This window comes from Natrix helvetica (assembly GCF_964273705.1).
Source record: "Natrix helvetica genome assembly, chromosome: Z".
Lineage (NCBI taxonomy): Eukaryota > Metazoa > Chordata > Lepidosauria > Squamata > Natricidae > Natrix > Natrix helvetica.
The window spans coordinates 3,230,613-3,253,338 of record NC_138554.1 but is presented as its reverse complement, the minus strand read 5'-3'; the positions used below and the strand labels follow the sequence as shown (position 1 = coordinate 3,253,338).

Genomic DNA, 22,726 nt, shown 5'->3' with positions numbered 1-22,726 from the left:
TATCTATGTTAAGCACAGTATCCCGAGAGTTGAAGTTCACAGAAGCATGGAATTCTGGGAGTTGAGGTCCATGCCTCTTAAAGCGGTAAAGACTGAAAAACCCTGGGATAAATGCTTCATCAATTGAAGTCCACATATCTTAAGACTTGGAATCCTGGGAGGTGAAATCCACATAAAGCATGGAATTCTGGGAGTTGGAAGTTCACATAAGCATGGAATTCTGGGAGTTGAAGTCCAGGCATCTTAAAGTGCCCGAGGTTGAAAAACACACCCAACATAATTGGTTCAAGATGGCAAAATGTGATAAAAGATTCATTCGGTAAAAAAAAACCAGTTGTTTTTCTGATTTTGGATTACCAAAACTGTGTGTGTGTGTTTTTAAAAAACCTCGGGCAATTTAAGAGGTATGAAGTTCGACTCCCAGAAGTCCCCAGTCAGCCATGTTGGCTGGGGACTTCTGGGAGTTGAAGTCCATACCTCTTAAAATGGCCCAAGTTATAAAAACATCAGTTTGGGGTGTAAATTCCAGAAAGAAGAGGAATTTTTTTGGGGGGGGGATGGAGAAAAACACATCACTCAGTTCAGACAACACATTTCAGGGCACTTTATTCACCGGGCACAGAAAGCAACATCGCAACAAGCCACCGCAGGAGTACGCGCGTGTCAGTGGGGAAGGGGCACGTTTCCCCCCACCACCACCATCCCAGCTCCTGCCCACAAGTCAATTAAAGAAAAAGAAAAAGACAGACAGACCGAGCAGAAAAACAGAAAAAGAGAAAAAACACCGGGCGCACGTCGAAGCAAACTGTTAACCAACGACCCCCCCCCCCAAAAAAAAACCCCCCGTGTCCACAAGATACACGCTACCGATAAAACAAGGACAAAACAGTACCTCCAGTCCAAACGAAACCACATTTTTTTTCGTCCCTTATTCCCCGATGCCCCACTCCCCTTGCCCGCCTGCACGCCCGCCCTCCTTCCATCCATCCATCCAGCCTTCCAAGGCGGAACGCCGGCTCGTTCCCCCCCCCCAAAAAAACCACCCACCCCCCCAAAATTCCTTTGCAACACGCGGGAGGAGGAGACCCCTAGACTGCATACTTTGCACCGCCGGAGGGTGTATTGATATGTTTGGCAACAGACAAAGCGGACACCCACTTCTCCACCCTCCCAAAAGTAGAGAGGGACTGACAGTCAACGCCCCAAAATTGGACAAATAGTCGGACAGCGAACGACAAGAACAGAGGGTCAAAAACTCTCAGGTTTTTCCCCCAAAACTTCATTTTTTCGGGCTGTGTTTGCGTGTGTCACGCCATCCGCTCCTTCCGAGCACCACAAAAATCCTGTATTTTTTTTTTTTGGAGGGGGGGGGGAGAAAACTGAAAAAAAAAAAGAAAGTTAATCTCTAGATGATTTCAAGATTCAGTCTTCTTCTGGGGGGGCGGGGCGGGGAGGGAGGTCTTTTAAGCCACAGCACCCCCTCCCTCCCAGAAACAGGCTCCTTTTCTATATTGTAGATATAGATATATAGATATATAGATATATTTATATAAATCTGTCTATAAAACTCTTTACATTCGGCACGTAAGGTCATTTTTAGGCAGGGTGTGGGTGTGACGTCCGGCCCTCCCCCTTTTTTTCGTCCTCCCACCCCCTCCCCACCGCTGCCCCTCCCCGGAACTTTCCTGGCCGTGGAAACTGGAGGGGAGAAAATTGGTCCTCCTCTCCGTTCTCTGCCTATTTCTTCGAAGAAAAAACGAGGGAGGCGAGGAAGGGGAGGAATTTCCCACAATGCATCACGACACCCAGGCGGCAAGCTGTTTCATTTCCTCGTCTTCCTCGTCCACGGAGGCCGATGGCACCTTGGGAGCTGCGGAGGGAGGAAAAAGCAGGATTTGAACTCGGGACGTCTCTGAAAGAGGCCCACCCACCTCTGCGTTCAAGTTCTACTGGGCCTGGACTAGCATCCCATTATCCACAGCTGGCACCGGGGAGGGGCAATTGTACAGGTGCCTCCCCCCACCTCCCGGCTTACCACAGTTTGTTCCGTGACCGTTTGGGCGCTGGAAAAGGGGACTTTCCAACTGTGTTTCACACTTACGACCTTCGTGGCGTGCTCGCGCGATCAAAATTCGGGCGCTTGGCCATTGACTTTTATTTATGACGGTCAATTGTCCCGGGGTCACATGACCCATCCCTTTTGGGCGACTTTCTGGCAAGCAAAGTCAGCACGGGGATGCCAGGTTCACTTAACAACGCTGTTGTTGTACTAACTTAATGACGGCAGGGATTCGCTTCACAACGAGGGCAGGAAAGGTCGCAAAATGGGGCAAAACTCACTTGACAAATGTCTCCCTTCACAAACGACAGAGAGGTTGGGCTCAATTGTGGTCGTAAGTTGAGGACCACCTATTCTGTCCGCCACAACTAGAAGGGGTCAGGCTGAAGGGAGGGAGGGTCTTTCGGGACAGGATCCAGGAGGTCTTCGACTTAACAGCCATTCATTTAGTGACTGACGTTACAGCTCATGGATCAGTCCTCATACTTATGACCGGTCCTCACTTAACGAATGTCTGATTCGCTTAACAATTCCCATGTTTCACTTAACTTATAGGGCCATAAAACTGTTTGCGAGTCCATTAACCCCCCGCCTTGCGGAGCGACAGAAATGTCAGCCGCTGTTGCGGTCGTACGTCGAGGACTACCTGTGTTAAGCCTCAGGGGCGTGGATGCCTTCGTACCTGGCACACTGGGGAGGCGAGAAGAGGGGATGTTGGGGAGTTCCGGGCTGGCATCCCCAACATTCAGAAGCTCCTTGTCCAGATCTTCCTGTTCCATCTCTTCCAGTTCAGCCAGCAGCTCGTCCTGGGAAGGCAGAAGGGCGAGATTCGCATCCGGAGCCCCATGCAGGGAAGTGGAGGAAGAGGAGGAGCAGGCAGAGGAGGGGAGGAGAAAGAAGAGGAGGAGAGAAGGAAAGGGAAGAGGAGGAGGAGAGAGGAGGAGAGATGGGAAGAAGGAGGAAGAGGAAGAGGGGGGAAGAGGAAAAGAAGAGAGAAGGAAAAGGAAGAGAGAAGGAATAGGAAGAGAAGGAGGAAGAGGAGGAGAAGGAATAGGAGGAGGAGGAGGAGGAGAAGGAGGCAGAGGAGAAGGAAAAAGAAGAGACGGAGGAGGAGGAAGAGAGAAGGAAAAGGAAGAGGAAGAGAGAAGGGAAGAGGAAAAGAGGAGAGAAGGAACAGGAAGAGAAGGGGGAAAAATAAGAGAGAAGGAATAGGAGGAGGAGAAGAGAAGGAGGAAGAAGAGAAAGAAAAGGGAGGAGGAAGAGAAGGAAAAGGAAAAAGAGAAGGAAGAGGAAGAGGAGGAGGAAGAGAGAAGAGAAGGAAAAAGAAGAGGAGGAAGAAAAGAAGAGAGAAGGAATAGGAAGAGAAGGAAGAGGAGGAAGAGGAGGAGGAGGAATAGAAGGAGGAGAAGAAAAGGAGGAAGAGGAGAAGGAAAAGGAAGAGACAGAGAGGAAGAGAGAAGGAAAAGGAAGAAGAGAAGAAGGGAAGGAGGAAGAGGAGAAAGAAAAGGGAGGAGGAAGAGAAGGAAAAGGAAAAAGAGAAGGAAGAGGAAGAGGAGGAGGAAGAGAGAAGAGAAGGAAAAGGAAGAGGAGGAAGAAAAAGAAGAGAGAAGGAATAGGAAGAAAAGAGGAGGAAGAGGAGGAAGAGGAGGAGGAGGAATAGGAGGAGGAGAAGAAAAGGAGGAAGAGGAGAAGGAAAAGGAAGAGACAGAGGAGGAAGAGAGAAGGAAAAGGAAGAAGAGAAGAAGGGAAGGAGGAAGAGGAGAAAGAAAAGGGAGGAGGAAGAGAAGGAAAAGGAAAAAGAGAAGGAAGAGGAAGAGAGAAGAGAAGGAAAAGGAAGAGGAGGAAGAAAAAGAAGAGAGAAGGAATAGGAAGAGGAGGAAGAAAAAGAAGAGAGAAGGAATAGGAAGAAAAGGAAGAGGAGGAAGAGGAGGAAGAGGAGGAGGAGGAATAGGAGGAGGAGAAGAAAAGGAGGAAGAGGAGAAGGAAAAGGAAGAGACAGAGGAGGAAGAGAGAAGGAAAAGGAAGAAGAGAAGAAGGGAAGGAGGAAGAGGAGAAAGAAAAGGGAGGAGGAAGAGAGAAGGAAAAGGAAAAAGAGAAGGAAGAGGAAGAGGAGGAGGAAGAGAGAAGAGAAGGAAAAAGAAGAGGAGGAAGAAAAAGAAGAGAGAAGGAATAGGAAGAGAAGGAAGAGGAGGAAGAGGAGGAGGAGGAATAGGAGGAGGAGGAGAAAAGGAGGAAGAGGAGAAGGAAAAGGAAGAGACAGAGGAGGAAGAGAGAAGGAAAAGGAAGAAGAGAAGAAGGGAAAGAGGAAGAGGAGAAAGAAAAGGGAGGAGGAAGAGAAGGAAAAGGAAAAAGAGAAGGAAGAGGAAGAGGAGGAGGAAGAGAGAAGAGGAGGAAAAGGAAGAGGAGGAAGAAAAAGAAGAGAGAAGGAATAGGAAGAAAAGGAAGAGGAGGAAGAGGAGGAGGAGGAATAGGAGGAGGAGAAGAAAAGGAGGAAGAGGAGAAGGAAAAGGAAGAGACAGAGGAGGAAGAGAGAAGGAAAAGGAAGAAGAGAAGAAGGGAAAGAGGAAGAGGAGAAAGAAAAGGGAGGAGGAAGAGAAGGAAAAGGAAAAAGAGAAGGAAGAGGAAGAGGAAGAGAGAAGAGAAGGAAAAGGAAGAGGAGGAAGAAAAAGAAGAGAGAAGGAAGAGGAAGAGAAGGAAGAGGAGGAAGAGGAGGAGGAGGAATAGAAGGAGGAGAAGAAAAGGAGGAAGAGGAGAAGGAAAAGGAAGAGACAGAGGAGGAAGAGAGAAGGAAAAGGAAGAAGAGAAGAAGGGAAGGAGGAAGAGGAGAAAGAAAAGGGAGGAAGAGAAGGAAAAGGAAAAAGAGAAGGAAGAGGAAGAGGAAGAGAGAAGAGAAGGAAAAGGAAGAGGAGGAAGAAAAAGAAGAGAGAAGGAATAGGAAGAGAAGGAAGAGGAGGAAGAGGAGGAGGAGGAATAGAAGGAGGAGAAGAAAAGGAGGAAGAGGAGAAGGAAAAGGAAGAGACAGAGGAGGAAGAGAGAAGGAAAAGGAAGAAGAGAAGAAGAGAAGGAGGAAGAGGAGGAAGAGAAGGAAAAGGAAGAAGAGAAGGAAGAGGAAGAAGAGAGAAGAGAAGGAAAAGGAAGAGAAGGAGGAAAAAGAAGAGAGAAAGAAGAGGAAGAGAAGAGGAGGAAGAGGAGGAGGAGGAGAAGAGAAGGAGGAAGAGGAGAAGGAAAAGGAAGAAGAGAAGAAGGGAAGAAGGAAGAGGAAGAGAGAAGGAAAAGGAAGAGGAGGACTGTGGGGTGGGGAATTCTGGGAGTTGGAGTCCACCCATCCCTCCGGAGGCCTCCCCATGGATCTCTCAGCCCTCCTTACTTCATCTACATCGTCCCCGAAGCCGACCGGCTTAGATATGGCATCCGAGATCTGTTGGGCAATGTCCTGCTGTTCGGTGATTTCGGCCATCAAGTCGTCCACTTTGTCGATGTCCCTGGAAGGGGGGGGGGGAAAGGGGGGAAGAGAAGGAGATAGCGGTGGGGTCATCCTTGGTCATCTCTGAGCTTGGCTGTTTCTGCCTGAAGGCGTTTTTTTAACCTGACTAAGTAGCCTCATCAGTGCTAAGTAGAAGGGAGTGGCGTTTGTGAAGAGGAGGGGGGGGGGAGAAGGAGATGGGGGAGGGGAGGGGAGGGGAGGAAGAGGGGGAGGAAAAGGGGGAGGAGGAAGAGAAGGAGTTGGGGGAGGACTGTGGGGTCCTTGGTGGCCTCTGAGCTTGGTGGTTTTCTTGCAGACGTTTCATGACCCAGCTAGGTAACATCATCAGGGCTAGAAGGGAGTGGGGTTTGGGGGAATGATGGAGGAGGAGGAGGAGGAGGAGGAGGAGGAAGTGGGGGAATCTATGGGATCCTTGGTAGTCTCTGAGCTTGGTGGTTTCCTGGCAGACGTTTCGTGGACGGGTTAAGTAACATCATCAGTGCTACAAGGGGAGTGGGGTTTGAAGAAAGGAGAAGGGAGAAGAAGCGGGAGAGGAGGAAAAGGGAGAAGAGGAGGAGGAGGAGGAAGAGGAGGACGACTGCAGAGTCCTTAGTGCTCTCTGAGCTTGGTGATTTTTTTTGCAGACGTTTCATGGCCTGGCTAGGTAACATCATCAGTGCTACAAGGGAGGGGGGTTTGTGAAGTGGAGGGAGGGGGAAGAGGAGGAGAGAAGGAAAAAGAGTGGAAGAGGTGGAGGACTGTGGAGTGGGGAGTTCTGGGAGTTGAAGTCCGCCTGTCTTAAAATGGCCGAAGCTGAAAAAAAAAAAAACCTACTGCCCTAAGCTAAAGGCAAAACATGGACCGGACTTTTGAATCCAAGGAGAACCGGGATACTGCTTCTAATTTATATGGCCTGGGAAACACGGCACTCACATATGCTGGTGCGCCTCTTTCATGGCCCGAGCCGCGTCCGACATGGTCTTGAGCACTTCCGTGTTGGTGGTGGCGTTTTCCAGGGCCTCGCGTTGGAATTCGATGGTGGAGAGGGTCCCGTCGATCTGGGTCAGCTGTTGCTCGTAGCGCTTCTTCCTCTTGAGGGCTTGCAGAGCCGCTGAAAGGAAAGAAAGTATGAAATGCAGCCCCCCTCCATGTTTCTGGTTCTCACGCTCAAGAGAAGCATGGGGATGGTTATTAAGACCGCCCCCCCCCCCCAATTCAAGGCAGGACACGTGTGGATTTGCGTTGGTCGTGCCAGGCTTGCAAACGGCAAATCCCACCCACCCACAGGGAGTCCTCGATTTACAACGGTTCGCTTTGCGACCGTTCCAAGTTACGGCGGCACTGGGGGAAAAAAAAAGTAACGGACATTCCCCAGAGCCTGGCTTACACAACCTCCATTGGCAACCTTCCCGCCCGGCTTCCAACATGCAAAGTCAACGAGAGAAGCTGGATTCACTTAACGACCGCTGGATTTGCTTAACGACTCCGGCGATGCCCTTAAGTGTGGCAAAAAAATGGCGGTAAGATTGGGCACGACTCGCTTCACAAGTGTTTGCCCCATGGCGCTCCCCCTGCATGGGCACACGGGAGGTGGCAAGCGGGTGGGAGCAGCTGCAGCTCACCAGCCCCTCGGCCGCCGACTGGCTGACAGCAACGGGCAGGTGGAGGTGAGCTGAAGGAGGTCTTTCACCCCCAGGCATGCCGGCAGTCTGCAGGGCAGGGGGGCTGCGGTGGGAGAGCAGTGGGGCAGAAGCTGTTGAGCCCGGAGCAAAAATTCCTCACTGGTTGTGCTTGCAAGTGGCTTGCCACTCCCGGCCTCCGCATCCTTCCTCCTCTTCCTGCTCTTTCTGCTACTTCCTCCTCCTCCTCCTCTTCTTCCTCACTTTCCTCCTCTCCTCTCCTCTCCCCATCCCTCTCTCTGTCCCTGTCTCTGTCTGTCTTTCTCTCTGTCTCTCACTCTCTGTCTTTGTCTCTTTGTCTGTCTCTATCTCTCTCACTCTCGCTTTATCTGCCTCTGTCTCTCTCTCTCTCTCTCTGTGTCTTTCTGTCTCTCACTCTCTGACATTGTCTCTGTCTGTCTCTCTGACTGTCCCTGTCTCTCTGTCTTTCTCTCTCTCTCTCTCTCTGTCCCTCTCTCTCTCTCTGTCTTTCTGTCTCTCTCACTTTGTCCCTGTCCTTGTCTCTGTCTGTCTTTCTCTCTCTCTCACTCTCTGTCTCTCTCTCTTTCTGTCTCTCTCATTCTCTCTGTCTCTCTCTCTCTTTGTCTCTCTCTCTCTGTCTTTCTCTGTCTCTCACTCTCTGTCTTTGTCTCTCTCTCTCTCATCTGTCTCTGTCTTTGTCTGCCTGTCTCTGTCCCCCCTCTCTCTGTCTTTCTGTCTCTCTCTCTCTGTCCCTGTCGTTCTGTCTCTCACACTCTCTGTCTTTGTCCCTCTCTGTCTGTCTTTCTTTGTCTCTCTCTCCCTCTTTGTCCATCTCTGTCTTTGTCTCTCTCTGTCCCTGTCTCTCTCTGTCTCTCTGTCTTTCTCTCTCTCTCTCTTTCTGTCTCTCTCTGTCTCTCTTTCTCCCACTCTCTGTCCCTGTCTCTCTCTCTATCCCTGTCTCTGTCTTTCTGTCTCTCTCACTGTCTTTGTCCCTGTCTCTCTCTGTCCCTGTCTCTGTCTCTCTCTGTCTTTCTCTGTCTCACTCACTCTCTTTGTCTCTCTCTGTCCCTGTCTCTGTCTTTCTCTCTGTCTTTGTCTCTCTCTCTCTTTGACTCTGTCTCTCACTCTGTCTCTGTCTTTCTCTCTCTTTGTCTGCCTCTGTCTCTCTCTGCCTCTCTCACTCTCTTTTTCTCTCTCTGTCTTTGTCTGCCTCTCTCTCTCTCTCTCTCTCTCTCTCTCTCTTTCTGTCTGTCTTTCTTTGTCTATCTCTGTCTTTGTCTCTCTCCCTGTCTGTTTCTTTTTGTCTTTCTCTCATTCTCTCTCTCTCTTTCTGTGTGTGTGTGTGTGTTTAAAAGGCTTCCACTTCTTGGAGACCACTGACAAGAAAGGTCATAAAATGGAACAAAATTCACTTAATAAATATCCCACTGAGACACAGAAATTTGAGGCTGAATTTTGGTCGTGAGGCCTACCTGTCGTCTTTTTCCGGGATTTCACCACTTAAAGCTCATTTTAAAATGTCTGGACTTCAACTCCCAGAATTCCCTAGTCAGCCTAGTTATAGCCTGCTGGGGAATTCTGGGAGTTGAAGTCCAGACATCTTAAAGCAGCTGAGGTTGAGAAACGGCTACACTCTAGGAATTTAAGATTGTTCCAGTTACTTATCAGCCTGATTTTCTTTTAGGTAAATCTGGACAAGGTCAGCCAGCTTGTATAAAGATATGCTGAAACAAAGAGATCTAGGATCTTAGGATTTAAACTGATACGGGCGTTGTTTTGAACTTTTTGAACTTTGCCTTTAAATCTGGCCCAGCAAAGGAGACATAAATAATATCAGGAGTCATCCGTTTCATGAAAAGGGGTTTTCTATGCCTCTGATGAAGCCGCTGAACTCAAAGGCAATCAGGTCTTTTGGGGGAATCAAAATCAAGATTTTGGGGGCCCTGAGATTAAGTTACCTAAAAGAGAATATTTGTAGTTCAGAATTGAGCTGTGGGGTCCTTGGTGCCCCCTGAGCTGGGTTGTTTCCTTGCGGACGTTACATGACCGAACTAGGTAACATCATCAGTGCTAGAAGAGAGTGGGGTTTGCAGAGAGGAGGAGCAGACTGTGTTACGGCCCGCCAGAAGCCAGTGGAGCTGGCAGCAGATTCGGAGAGTGAGGAGGTTGGGGAGGAAGATGGGCCAGTCCTGGAGTCTGGGGAAGGCTCGGATGAGGGCTCTGCATCGGAGGCAGAGATGGGGCCAGGGCCGTCTGACAGTTATCAGCTGCCTTCGGAGTCAGACATCAGTGAGGCAGAAGAACAGCTGGAGCCTGTTCCCAGTGTGCTCATGCGCAGAGTTGCCGGACGAAGGGAGCAGCTAAGGAACAGGGGTCGACGGGAGTAAGGCCACAGGTGGATGATGAATGACCCCTCCAAGAGGAAATAAAAGAGGGAGCAAAAGGGGAGTGGGCTTTTGCAGGAAATAATTCGTTCGTTCGTTCGTTTCAAGAGTGTGAAGATCTGTCCGTGAATCTCCGAGACTCTGTGCCAAGTCTTTCCTTGCACAGCACTGCGTTTGGAAAATAGTTTTACCGTATTTTCCGGACTATAAGACACTCTGAAGTATAAGGCGCACCTAGCTTTTGGGGGAGGAAAACAAGGGAGACAAAATCTGCCTCTGCCTCCCAGCAATTGGCCTCCTTGCAGCAAACAGCAAACTGCACAGACCACGTACAATGTTTGTGGTGTTACCTTTCAGTCTATACTCGTACAGATGCTGTTAAAATGGATGTGGCTTTCTGGAAGTATACGTTATTCTCTGCTATTGAAAAGAAGATACGATAGGACTGGGCCTCTACAGAGGAAGCATTTATTTTAAAAAGCTTCTTAATACGATAGTAGAGTTGGAAGGGACCTTGGAGGTCTTCTAGTCCAACCCCCTGCCTAGGCAGGAAACCCTATACCAGTTTCAGACAAATGGCTATCCAACATCTTCTTAAAGACTTCCAGTGTTGGGGCATTCACAACCTCTGGAGGCAACTTCTGTTCCACTGACTAATTGTTCTAACTTCTTCATTTGGTTAAGTTGTCTAGAACAATAATAAAGCAGTCTTTAAAAAAAAGTCTAATAATTTGAACACTCTATAGGCATTTATAGTTATTGACCTAACTACTTGGAGCAAACAGCCTGTTTCAGTTTAGCCCAGGGGTGTCCAAACTTGGGAACTTTAAGATTTGTGGACTTCAACTCCCAGAATTCCCCAGCCAGCCATGCTGACTGGGAAATTCTGGGAGTTGAAGTCCACAAGTCTTAAAAGTTCCCAAGTTTGGACACCCCTGGTTTAGCCTGATTAGCACAAGAACAAAAAAATCTGCCTCTGCCTCCCAGCAATTTGCCTCCTTGCAGCAAAGAGCAAGTTTCATTTTCAATTTCAGTTTCAGCACTGGCCTCCCGATGATCAGCTGTTTCAGGCTGCAGGGATTGCCATAGACTCCGCAAGTCCCCTTTTCCCCATTTGCTGCAAGGAGGGAAATTGCTGGGAGGCAGAGGCAGATTTTTTTGTTCTTGTGCTAATCAGGCTAAACTGAAACTTTGCTGTTTGCTGTTTGCTGCAAGGAGTTAGGTCAATAATTATAAATGCCTATAGAATGTTCAAATTATTAGACTTATTTTTTTTAAAGACGGCTTTATTATTGTTCTAGATAGCTTAACAAAATTGCTGGGAGGCAGAGGCAGATTTTTTTTTCCTTGTGTTAATCAGGCTGTTCGGTGCAAGGAGATAAGTCAATAACTATAAATGCCTAGAAAGTGTTCAAATGATTAGGCTTATTTTTTTAAAGACTGCTTTATTATTGTTCTAGACAACTTAACCAAACGAAGAAGCTTTTTAAAATAAACGCTTGATTTGAAGAGGCCCAGTGCTATCGTATCTTCTTTTTCACCGAATTTTTTTTCCCCGAAAAATTCAGTCCATGGCAGCTTTCCAAGCTAGAGAAGGTCTGTGGTCATAAATATTCCTTTTGAAAGACTTTTTACCAGGCCTTTGACGAATCTGAACGAGAGGAATTCACAATTGTTTAATAAAAGGGGGGACCAGGACTCTGCTTCGTGCTTTTTGGGGGGGAAGCCTAGGTCATAACCTCTTTCTTCTCCTACCTCTTTTGTTCTTCGTGCCATGTTTCTTAGCCGACTTCAGCTCCTGCTGGATCTTCTCTTCCAGGAATTCCTGCTTTTTGACCAAGATGGCTTCTGTCTCGTGCAGTTTCTGGATGGCCTCCTGCGGAGTGGGGGCCTTGGCCTTCTTGCCTGGAGAACAGGAGAAAGGAGGAGGAGGAGGGGGTGGGTGGGTTTTGTTATAGCGAAGAAATCTGACCAGGGGAGAACCATCTCAAAGATGATGGCTGCCAAAGTGCTTGGTTCAAAAATGGTGGTCCTGTCATCCTTGTTGACTTGGAGGTCCCATCATCCTCATTGAGTCGGGGATCCCATTATCCCCACTGAGATGGGGCTCCCATCATCCCCCTTGAATTTGGGGGCGTCTTCCCCCTTGAATTTGGGGTGAGTGTCATCACCATTGAATTGGGGATCCCATCATCCCCCATTGAGTTGGGGATTCCCTCATCCTTCACTAAGTGGGGATCCCATCACCCCTGTTGAGTCGGGTGTCCCATCATCCTCTACCGAGTGGGGATCCCATTATCTCCATTGGGTTGGGAATCCCATCATCCCCATTGGGTTGGGCGGGTCCCATTATTCCCATCATATCGGGCATCCCATCAACCCATTGAGTTGGGGGTCCCATCCTCCTCCACTGAGTGGGGATCCCATCATCCCCATTGGGTTGTGGGTCCAATCAATCCCATTGAGTTGTGGGTCCAATCAATCCCATTGAGTTGGGGGGTCCCATCAACCCCATTGAGTTGGGGGTCCCATCATCCCCATTGGGTTGGGGGGGGTCCCATTATTCCCATCAGATTACAGGTCCCATCAACCCATTGAGTTGGGGTTCCCATTATCCCTATTGGGTTGGGGTTCCCATCATCCCCATTGAGTTGGGACCCCCACAATCCTCATTGGGTTGTGGATCCCATTATTCCCATTGGATTGGGGCTCCCATCAACCCATTGAGTTGGGGGGTCCCATTATCCCCCATTGACCTGTGAGGGGTTCCCATCAACCCCATTAGGTTGGGGGTCCCATCATCCCTCTTGACTTGGGACCTCCATCGTTCCCGTTGAATTGGGGAATCCCATCATCCCCATTGCTTGGGGGAATCCCATTATTCCCATCGGTTTGGGGGGTGTCCCATCATCATCCCCATTGGGTTGGGCCTCCCATCACCTTGATTGCATGCCCCAACCCAATGCATTAGTGGAATACACCATTTTGGGGGGGCCAAGGGGGGTTTGTATGCCTCGTTAACCTTAAGCTTCCCATAAAATTAATTCAGATTTTTAAAAAAATCCTATAAGAAAAGAAAAAAAAAGCAGAATTTGTAAAGGGGGCTATCAAACCTCACATGCAAATCTTCCCCAGCCACCCACCCTTTTCACAGACACCCCCCCTCCCCAAATAATGAGCAGGTCCTTTCCTGGGGGGGGGGGAAATGCACCGCTTCACACAGCCCTGGGGAGCAGCAGCAAATTAAATCCACCCAGGGTCTCCAAGCCACACCTCTTGTAAATAAGACCCCATTTTTACGGGGAAAAAAAATAACAACCCCCACTATTTTTCTCTCTTTTCCTCTATTCATCCTTTCTTTCCTTCTTCCCCTGCTTCTCTTTTTCTCCCATCCCCCCCTCTCGCGCCACTTGGTTGCTCCCAAGACTCGGGATCCCCTATGGGCTTCGGGCGATACCAACTCTCTGTCGGGGGGTGGGGTGGGAAAGTGGAATTAAGGAGCCTCACCTTTCCCAAAGAGCTTCCCTAAACCACTCATCTCGCCTGGTGGGAAATTCACTGGGTTTCCTCTTCCGGCTTCACCCACCTACCAGCCTGGCCCCGCCCCCCCCGTCACGTGCCACGAGGGTGGCAACAGACTTTAAAGGGGGGCGGCGTTCGCGCAGGCGCCCGCCAACCGCCGGCTCGCGAGCGAAAGCAAAGCGTGGAAGGAGAAGGGGTACGCAGAGAGAGGAAAGCGAAAGCTGACGCGTCGAATTTGCACCCTGGGTCATCGAAAGGGTCACCTCAAAATGTTAAGTGAAGGAATTAATGCATTAAAAGCAAACTGATTGGTTGGAGAGTCTTGCAATCCCTCCCCTCAAAAACCCTCTATAAGAAGTCTAATCAGAACCGGAAGTAGGGACGAAACGACACGACGCTTTGTTTCTCTGAGGCCAGATAGAGGCATGTGATGAAAGCATTGGGAGGGGGGAGGGAGAGAGGAGGATTTGGGAGAGCCGATAAATCATGTGCTTTGTGACGTCACTGCCCCGCCCTTCTCTGTCTCTTAAAGGAACCATAACCCTCCCCAAAAATCTTTTCCAGGCCTTAAAGGGGTTTGCACCTTTTAATCCAATTCATTTGTCTGAAATGCTATAGAGTTGGGGGGTTGGACTAGAAGACCACCAGGGTCCCTCCCAGCTGTGGTATTCTGTTAGCCATGTCTTCCCCAGATCCTGCACATAGGTAGTCCTCGACTTGCAACCCTTTGTTTAGTGACCATTTGAGGTCCCAACCGAGCTGACAAAAAGCGATTTATGACCCGCGGTCATAAATTCAGACGCTTTGACAAAATGACTCGCATTTATGACGGTCGCATGTTGGGGGAGGGGTTATGCGATCCCCTTCGGGGACCTTCTGATAAGCAAAGTACAATCTGGGGAAGCCAGATTCGTTTAACAACCGGGCGGCTCGTTTAACGACTGCAGTGATTCGCTTAACCACGGCCGCAAGAAAGGTCGTCAAATGGGACCGAGCTCACTTCAATGTCTTGTTTACCAACAGAATTGTCTGGCTCAAACATTTCAGGCAAACTTAGGGATCGATTTCAGCCCGAATTATCAATCAGAAGAGAGCTGCAAGGGACCTCGGAGGTCTTCTAGTCCAACCTCCCCCCTGTGCTCAAGCAGGAGACCCCTTGACCAGTAATGGCTAACCTTTTTGCCGTCGTGTGCTGGGAGCATGTACATGATGTCCCCATGTTTTGTGCATGCGCAGGTCTATTTTTGTGCACACGGACATGCGCGCAAACTTTTTTGCGCGCACCGAACTGGCAGTAATGCCGGGAGCTACCCATCCCTGTCCTGCATGCCCCCTTGCCCCCCACCCATGCATGGCAGGGGACCCCAAAATCAGCTGGCTCCAAAATCCACTCTTTTCTTAAAAACCTCCAGGGAAGTACCCACAAATTCTGGTGGCAAGCAGTTCCACTGGCTAATTGTCCTCCCTGCTAGGAATTTTCTCCTTAGTTCCAGGTTGCTTCTCTCCTTGATGAGTTTCCGCCCGTTCCTTCTTGTCCTGCCTTCAGGGGCTTTGAAGAATAGGTTGAGCCTTCCTCTTCTTTGGGGAAGCCCCTCAAATATTGGAAGGAAGCCAATTGGGCTTTCTTTCTGGATTTTTTTGCTCTGAAGACGTTTCGCTTCTCCTCCAAGAAGCTTCTTCAACTCTGGCTGGCTGGTGGGGAATGGCAGGATTGATAGTCCTTGCAGACAGCTGATCAATTTGCATGCTTCGGTGGGAACTGAAGAAGCTTCTTGGATGAGAAGCGAAATGTCTTCAAATTAAAACCAGCCGTTCTTGTGTGTGTTTTGGTCTCCAGGCCTTTAATCACCTTAGCTGTTCTTCCCCACGCTTTTTCCTAAATCTCAACATCTTTTTTGTAACGTGGTGACCAAAACTATCTTATGATATGATTCTTGATGAATGTATTTTTTTTCCTTTTATGTATACTGAGAGCATGTGCACCAAAGACAAATTCCTTGTGTGTCCAATCACACCTGGCCAATAAAAAAGTCTGTTCCGTTCTGATCTATTCTATTCTACATTCTATTCTATTTTCTATTCTCTATTCTGTTCTATTCTATTTTTATTTTATTCTATTCTATCTATTCTACTATTCCTATTCTATCATATCTATTCATTCTATTCTATTCTACTATTCTATTCCTATTCTATTCTTATTCCATTCTATTATTCTTATCTATTATTCCATTGTATTCTATTATTCTATTGTACTCTATTATTCCATTATTTTATTCTATTCTATTCTCCTATTCTATTCCTATTCTATCCTATCCTATCTATTCTATTATTTTATTCTATTCTCCTATTCTATTCTCTTATTCTCTTATTCTATTCTATTCCTATTCTATTCTTATTCCATTCTATTATTCTTATCTATTATTCCATTGTATTCTATTATTCTATTGTACTCTATTATTCCATTATTTTATTCTATTCTATTCTCCTATTCTATTCCTATTCTATCCTATCCTATCTATTCTATTATTTTATTTTATTCTATTCTCCTATTCTATTCTCTTATTCTCTTATTCTATTCTATTCCTATTCTATCCTATCCATTCTATTATTTTATTCTATTCTATTCTCCCATTCTATTCCTATTCTATTCTTATTCCATTCTATTATTCTTATCTATTTTTCCATTGTATTCTATTATTCTATTCTATTCTGTTCTTCTATTCTATTCTCCTATTCTTTCTACTATTCTATTCCTATTCTATTCTATCCTATCCATTCTATTATTTTATTCTATTCTAATCTCCTATTCTATTCCTATTCTATTCTTATTCCATTCTATTATTCTTATCTATTTTTCCATTGTATTCTATTATTCTATTGTATTCTATTATTCCATTCTATTCTGTTCTTCTATTCTATTCTACGATTCTATTCTACGATTCTATTCCTATTCTATCCTATCCATTCTATTATTTTATTCTATTCTAATCTCCTATTCTATTCTCCTATTCTGCTATTCTATTCCCATTCTATTCTATCCTATCCATTCTATTATTTTATTTTATTCTATTCTACTATTCTATTCCTATTCTATTCTTATTCCATTCTATTATTCTTATCTATTATTCCACTGTATTCTATTATTCTATTTTATTCCATTCCATTCTATTCTTCTATTCTATTCTACTATTCTATTCTATTTTATTCTATTCTGAATGCTATTCTATTCTATTCTATTCCTATTCCATTCTATTATTCTTATCTATTATTCCATTGTATTCCATTCCATTCCACTCCATTGGATTCACCGATTCCAGGTGTGGCCTTATTAAGGCTTTATAAAGTGGTATTAACATGTCACATGATTTTGATTCTATGCCTCACCAAGCGTCCCAATTCCAGTCATGTGACCATGGGAATGGTGGAACACTCAGTATTAGAAATGATCATAAATCACTTTTTCCAGTGTCGTCATAACTTTGAATCGGCCCTGAACAAATGATTGTAAACAGAGGACTATAGCTGGCTGGGGAATTCTGGGAGTTGAAGCCCACACCTCTTCTAGCTGCCAAATTGGTGAAACAATGGTTTATACGAAGCCAAGAGCATTCGTAGAAATGGTAAATAAAATAAATAAATATCTGTCTGGAATCCTTTTGCTGCTTTTAATTGTTTTTCGAAGAACAGCAACGCGATTTCCAGGTGACTTTTCCACCAACCAAAACCATCCTTTTAAAGCTGATTAATTGTCGGCAGGCCCTGCGCTAATTGATAAACGGGACGATAGATTTATTTATTTATTTTCCCCGTTTTTATTGGGTTGAAAATCACAAACAGAAACCCTTCGCTGGTCTAATTGCAGGGAATTTTCCCAACGTGGCCCCTTTAAGACTTGTGGACTTCAACTCCCAGAATTCCATGCTAGGCTGGGGAATTCTGGGAGTTGAAGTCCGCATGTCTTAAAGGGGCTGCGTCCATTGTCACCACGGGATGGAAAAAATTATTTTAAGGACTAAACTGGCGGAAGAAGCTCTGTCACTTTCCGCTTCACACATAGATAATGTCCATAATCCCCAACCAATGTTTTCCACGAGAGAAACAGAAGACGGAGATCCAGGATTAAACTCTGTCGGCAGGAAGCGAGTCGGGAAAGCGTGCAAAAGTCTCTAAGCCTTCATTGAGGCGAGAAAGGGTCATACCTGTTGGAACAGGCACACACACAACTCCTAAAGAGAAAACAACAGGAAAAAGTTAACACTCGCTGTCTCTTAGTGATTGGCCCAGCCTTTCATGCTTAAGGTGGGACTAGAACTCACTATCTCCTGGTGATTGGCACAAAATCACCCAGCTGACTTTCTTGCCTAAGGTGGGACAAGAACTCACTGTCCTGATGATTGGCCCATAGTCACCCAGCTGCCTTTCATGCCTAAGGCAGGACTAGAACTCACTGTCTCCTGGTGATTGGCCCATAGTCACCCAGCTGCCTTTCATGCCTAAGGCGGGACTAGAACTCACTGTCTCCTGGTGATTGGCCCATAGTCACCCAGCTGCCTTTCTTGCTTAAGGTGGGACTAGAACTCACTGTCTCCTGGTGATTGGCCCATAGTCACCCAGCTGACTTTCTTGCCTAAGGTGGGACTAGAACTCACTGTCTTCTGGTGATTGGCCCAAAGTCACCCAGCTGACTTTCTTGCCTAAGGTGGGACTAGAACTCACTGTCCTGATGATTGGCCCATAGTCCCCCAGCTGCCTTTCATGCTTAAGGCGGGACTAGAACTCACTGTCTCCTGGTGATTGGCCCATAGTCACCCAGCTGCCTTTCATGCCTAAGGCGGGACTAGAACTCACTGTCTCCTGGTGATTGGCCCATAGTCACCCAGCTGCCTTTCTTGCTTAAGGTGGGACTAGAACTCACTGGCTCCTGGTGATTGGCCCATGGTCCCCCAGCTGCCTTTCATGCCTAAGGCGGGACTAGAACTCACTGTCTCCTGGTGATTGGCCCAAAGTCACTCAGCCACCTTTCATGCTTAAGGTGGGACTAGAACTCACTGTCTCCTGGTGATTGGCCCAAAGTCATCTAGCTGGCTTTCATGCCTAAAGCGGGATTAGAACTCACTGTCTCCTGGTGATTGGCCCAAAGTCACTCAGCCGCCTTTCATGCTTGAGGCAGGACTAGAACTCACTGTCTCCTGGCGATTGGCCCAAAGTCACCCAGCCGCCTTTCATGCTTAAGGTGGAGGAGGAGCCAAAGTCGCGACGACACGACATGCGATCTCAATGCGCTGAGATCGCAGTCGATACTTTTGCCACTGGGTGGTCCAAACGGACCTAAACCGTCCCGCAGAGACGGTGAACAGGAAGAATACGTCTTGCTGAGCTCAGGGACATCGCAAAGTCCCTGACTGATCCAAGAGAAGTTATTCAAGACGGCGACAAAAAATCCAGCCATTTGGCTGATGAAGTTGGGGCGGCTCCAATGTCGACTCAACCAGTCGACTTTCATGCCTAAGAGGGGACTAGAACTCTCCAGTCTTATCTACCCAGTTAGAGAGATCGGTTTGCTTGGCCGAAGAAGACCTAGTTTGATTTAGTGTGATGTGTGAACAGGGACAGACGACTCTAATTTTATTTTCCCTCTTTCACACGCCGATCTAGAGTCATTAAACCCAGGGGGCGCTCTGAGAGTGGAAGGTTCTAGAATCCCATTCATGCACTATCTTTTCAGGATACCTAGAGTGCCGACATCACGGATATTTCGGCTTTCGTCATCAAAAAAGAGCATTTTATGAAACGGGATGCCGCTCTGTTGATGCAACCTGGAGGGGACACAAAGAGAACATCAAAGGGTGAATCATAGAGCTGGAAGGGACTCCCGAGGTCCTCTAGTCTGATCCCACCCCCTGCTCAAGGCAGGCGACCTTACACAAACCTGGTTAAACGGTTGTCCAGCCTATTAAAAATCCCCTCAACCGCCATCCCACTCTCCAGCTAAGCTTTCCAATTCTTTGGAGAGATATTTCGCAAGCTGGTGCAATTTTAAGATGGGTGGACTTCAACTCCCATCTTCCCCAGCCAGCAACACTTACATAAATAGTTGTAAGACGAGGACTATTTCATAGGGCAGGCCCTGCAAGGGATCTAGAGCCCTGACCACCTCGTCAGGATCTGGTGGAATGCCATAAACCCATGGAGATCTCTGGTGCCATAAATAAGGTAGCCATGCCATGCTGGAATAACCAACATTTTGCCTTGTTCCCACAATGAGAGTATATCTGCTGAACAAAACCCCATATCGGCAACAAGAAGGGCAGCTGGCCATTAAACAAACACAGTGCCAACTCCATTCAGTTGCCCCGACCCCACCTCGCAAGGGATTATGTTTAAAAGAAATTGATAATTATATTACTTAAAAAGACTGTTGAGAAGCTCAAATGAGGTGAAGATAGATTTTGGATTTGACACCGGTCTGCCCCCCACTTCCCCTTCGACCGCCCCAAATCCAGGGGGATAAACGAAGACCCCAAAGTTCGTGTTTTTTGTTTTTTGTTTACCTTTGGAAATGGGTGATTTTATTCCCAGGGTAGATTTCGGTGTAGTGAAAATAGCGATTTAAGCCGAAAAGATCTAAGAGTTGTCTGGCTCCTTGAATCTCGCCTGTCCTGCGAGGATAAAGATCCGACGCTTGAGATCCCGCAATAGGGACCAATTTTTTTTACCCTGAATGGAGTGCGTTCGCACAACATGCTTAACTCGGTTTGCTAAAGGAAATCTGTTTTTTTAAATCCCCACCCGGCACAGATCCGTGCTGTCAGCAAACAAACTAGGATTATCGGAAGGTTGTAAGTGTGAAAAACTTATTTCACGGCTGTTGTCATTTCGAACGAACTAAACGAACCGTTGCAAGTCAAGGACTACCTACCTACAGTTAATTGACTACAAGCAAGGCCCCAATTTACCGAGAGGCAGCTGCCATGGCGATCCCTTCGCTCTCCAACTGGTGCAGCACTTCTGGAACTTCTGGGTAGAGCTGGACCGGCCTTTGATTGCGGTCTCGCACGGAGCCATCGCTGGGAAGAATTCAGACAAAAATTGAACTTAGCTTGTTTCCTACCCAAGACCGGAATACTACAGATATTTTTGACTTGACTTATGATCATAATTGGGATGGTAATTTCCACCCCAGAATTGCCTAGCCAGCATGGGTGGACTTCAACTCCCAGAATTCTCCAAGTCAGCACCAATGGACTTCAACTCCCAGAATTCCACAGCCAGTATCGGTGCACTTCAACTCCCAGAGTTCTCTAGCCAGCACAAACGGACTTCAACTCCCAGAATTCCACAGCCAGTATCGGTGCACTTCAACTCCCAGAGTTCTCTAGCCAGCACAAACGGACTTCAACTCCCAGAATTTCCTAGTCATCACACATGGACTTCAACTCCCAGAATTCTTTAGCCAGCATGGATTTACTTCAACTCCCAGAATTCTCTAGCCAGCACGCATGGACTTCAACTCCCAGAATTCCTTAGCCAGCATGGATTTACTTCAACTCCCAGAATTCTCTAGCTAGCAGCATGGACTTCAACTCCCAGAATTCCTTAGCCAGCATGGATTTATTTCAACTCCCAGAATTCTCTAGCCAGCACGCATGGACTTCAACTCCCAGAATTCCTTAGCCAGCATCAATTTACTTCATCTCCCAGAATTTTCTAGCCAGCACACATGAACTTCAACTCCCAGAATTCCTTAGCCAGCATGGATTTACTTCAACTCCCAGAATTCTCTAGCCAGCATGCATGGACTTCAACTCCCAGAGTTCAATAGGGCGGACTTTTCAAATCCATTAAATTCAGACAGTTTGTTTCTTGATTGAGGGATTCTGGGAGTTGAAGTCCATCCCTTTCAAAGTTGCTGGGATTGAGGGGAAAAAAACTGTTTTAGATACTGGAGCCGATTTCTGTTCTTCGTTTTTTTTTTGGGGGGGGCTGAAAATTAGGAGGAAAACCCCAATATTTGCAGGTAACAGACCCCTCCCCCCTTTTTTTCCTCACCTCTTTTTGTGGAAGGGGGGGTCCACGTGGGTGTCCACCCAAAAAGGCCACAAGGTATAATCTGCAAAATAATAATAAAATATTATACGTATGTATGTATGCATGTATGCATGTATGTATGTATGTATGTATGTATGTATGTATGGTGTCACAACCCCCGGTATGCCCAAATATGGGAGGGAACACACTGCTTCCCGTTTCTGTCTTTCGGCTCACTCCAGGAGACCATCCAGGCAGAAAACCATATTTTTAATGTTGCCTTTGTTACATTTGTGTTGTATTTGTGTTGATAAATAAATAAAGGGAGACTAGTATAGATCTATTTCAAGCTATTTAGCTCTCATCAGCTAGGTTCAAATCTCAGTAAGGGTATGGCTAGCTGATGAGAGCTAAATAGCTTGAAATAGATCTATACTAGTCTCCCTTTATTTATTTATCAGCACAAATACAACGCACACCCCCACACACAAAATATATTGCATTAATTTATATTACATTTATATACATTATTTATCATTAATTGTTATTTATTATTATATAATTAATTATTATAATTATAATAATTATAATAATTAATTATATAATAATTATAAACATTTTTGAATGTTCAGTTGACTGGGTTTCATGTTTAATGAATAAAGTAAACAACAACAACAGATTGTCTCTTTCCCCCTCCCCCACAATGCAGGAAGAAGACCCTCCCTCCTTCCCCCAATCCCCCCCAACTCCCCCCTCCCCTCAACCACCAAGGAAAGCCAATCACTCCCCCTCCCCTAACCCACAGGCACAGCCCAGGATGATGGGGCGCGCGATCCAAGCCGCTCACCCAGGTCAAACACCACCAAGGCGGGTTTTCTGCACATCGCGGGCTCCCCCGAAAGAAGAGAGGAGAGGGGGGGGGGTCATATAGGATCGGCGCAGCTGCCTGGCATAGAAACCGGGCGGGGGGGGGCGTTTCCTGCGCTCAGAGCCAGAGATGGGCGCAAAAGGCCGGTTGCAAAGCCTGGGGTGTGTGTGTGTGTCAGCGCAATTGCAAGCCGGCGCGATCCTAAAAAAACAAAGAGGGGGGTGGAGTCCCGATCTCTCTTTTTGGCTCCGGCCGGCCAGAAAACGCGCAGGCGGATCCAGAGCAGATCCAGCGCTTCTCTGCTGCTTCTTCTTCCTCTTCCCCGCAGCCAGCCGGTTCCTGCCCGCCTCCTTGGGCGGCTTAACCCTGCGCCGCCCGGAGGGAAGCCTGGCCCGTCTGTCCCGGATCGGAGAGATCAGCTTGGCGGGAGATCCGCTTTGAAGGAGATCCACTGGGCAAGGAAGCTGCCAGGTCGGGCGCCCTGGATCGCGAACGCCGGGGCTGTTGGGCTCGAGGGGGTTAGCCCTCCCTTCCTCTCGGGAACGTCCGTCGCAACTTCGGACGGTCGCTAAAGACAGGAGGGTGGGGGGGGAGGAGGAGGGTGATTGGTATTCTGTGAACAGGGTGGTTTTCTTGCAGACGCTTCGTGACCCCGCTGGGGAATATCGTCAGTGCTAGAAGGGAGGGTGGGGTTTAGGGAGGAAGAGGAGGAAGGAGAGGAGGAGGAGGAGAAAGAGGAAGAGAAGGAGGAGGAAGAGAAGG

At 47.3% G+C, this 22,726-nt stretch overlaps 2 protein-coding genes across 3 annotated transcripts; both read right to left on the bottom strand.

Moving 5' to 3' along the window:
* Positions 1–1,305: 1,305 nt before the first annotated feature.
* On the bottom strand, positions 1,306–13,149 carry LOC309382071 (charged multivesicular body protein 4a-like). The gene is made up of 6 exons (XM_081933538.1): positions 13,054–13,149; positions 11,302–11,451; positions 6,456–6,633; positions 5,427–5,541; positions 2,742–2,865; positions 1,306–1,870 (listed from the first exon to the last, which is right to left on the bottom strand). The coding sequence occupies exons 1-6, from the start codon at positions 13,082–13,084 to the stop codon at positions 1,797–1,799; spliced, it is 672 nt and encodes a 223-aa protein (XP_081789664.1). The 5' UTR covers positions 13,085–13,149; the 3' UTR covers positions 1,306–1,796.
* A 3,627-nt stretch (positions 13,150–16,776) lies between these two features.
* LOC309381632 (magnesium-dependent phosphatase 1-like) lies at positions 16,777–22,301 on the bottom strand. Of its 2 annotated transcripts, XM_081932830.1 has the most exons (6): positions 21,944–22,301; positions 21,118–21,178; positions 20,025–20,135; positions 19,620–19,727; positions 18,799–18,884; positions 16,777–17,294 (listed from the first exon to the last, which is right to left on the bottom strand). In XM_081932830.1, the coding sequence occupies exons 1-6, from the start codon at positions 21,978–21,980 to the stop codon at positions 17,188–17,190; spliced, it is 510 nt and encodes a 169-aa protein (XP_081788956.1). In that variant the 5' UTR covers positions 21,981–22,301; the 3' UTR covers positions 16,777–17,187. The 2 variants fall into 2 exon arrangements, with proteins under 2 accessions (XP_081788956.1, XP_081788957.1); XM_081932831.1 differs by lacking the exons at positions 19,620–19,727; positions 20,025–20,135; positions 21,118–21,178; positions 21,944–22,301 and adding an exon at positions 19,155–19,460.
* Positions 22,302–22,726: the final 425 nt, after the last annotated feature.

What these genes read in the sequence shown, in the direction of transcription:
- LOC309382071 (XM_081933538.1), bottom strand. Translation starts at nt 13,084, where the DNA reads ATGAGTGGTTTAGGGAAGCTCTTTGGGAAAG. An exon ending in AAAGAGGCGCACCAGCATAT is followed by an intron (nt 5,542 to 6,455) that starts GTGAGTGCCGTG and finishes CCCCCCTTCCAG; the next exon opens with GGACATCGACAAAGTGGACG. An exon ending in TCGCCTCCCCAGTGTGCCAG is followed by an intron (nt 1,871 to 2,741) that starts GTACGAAGGCAT and finishes CTCCCTCCGCAG; the next exon opens with CTCCCAAGGTGCCATCGGCC.
- LOC309381632 (XM_081932830.1), bottom strand. Translation starts at nt 21,980, where the DNA reads ATGTGCAGAAAACCCGCCTTGGTGGTGTTTGACCTGG. An exon ending in CTTGGTGGTGTTTGACCTGG is followed by an intron (nt 21,179 to 21,943) that starts GTGAGCGGCTTG and finishes ATTATTTTGCAG; the next exon opens with ATTATACCTTGTGGCCTTTT. An exon ending in GCCATGGCAGCTGCCTCTCG is followed by an intron (nt 19,728 to 20,024) that starts GTAAATTGGGGC and finishes TTATCCTCGCAG; the next exon opens with GACAGGCGAGATTCAAGGAG.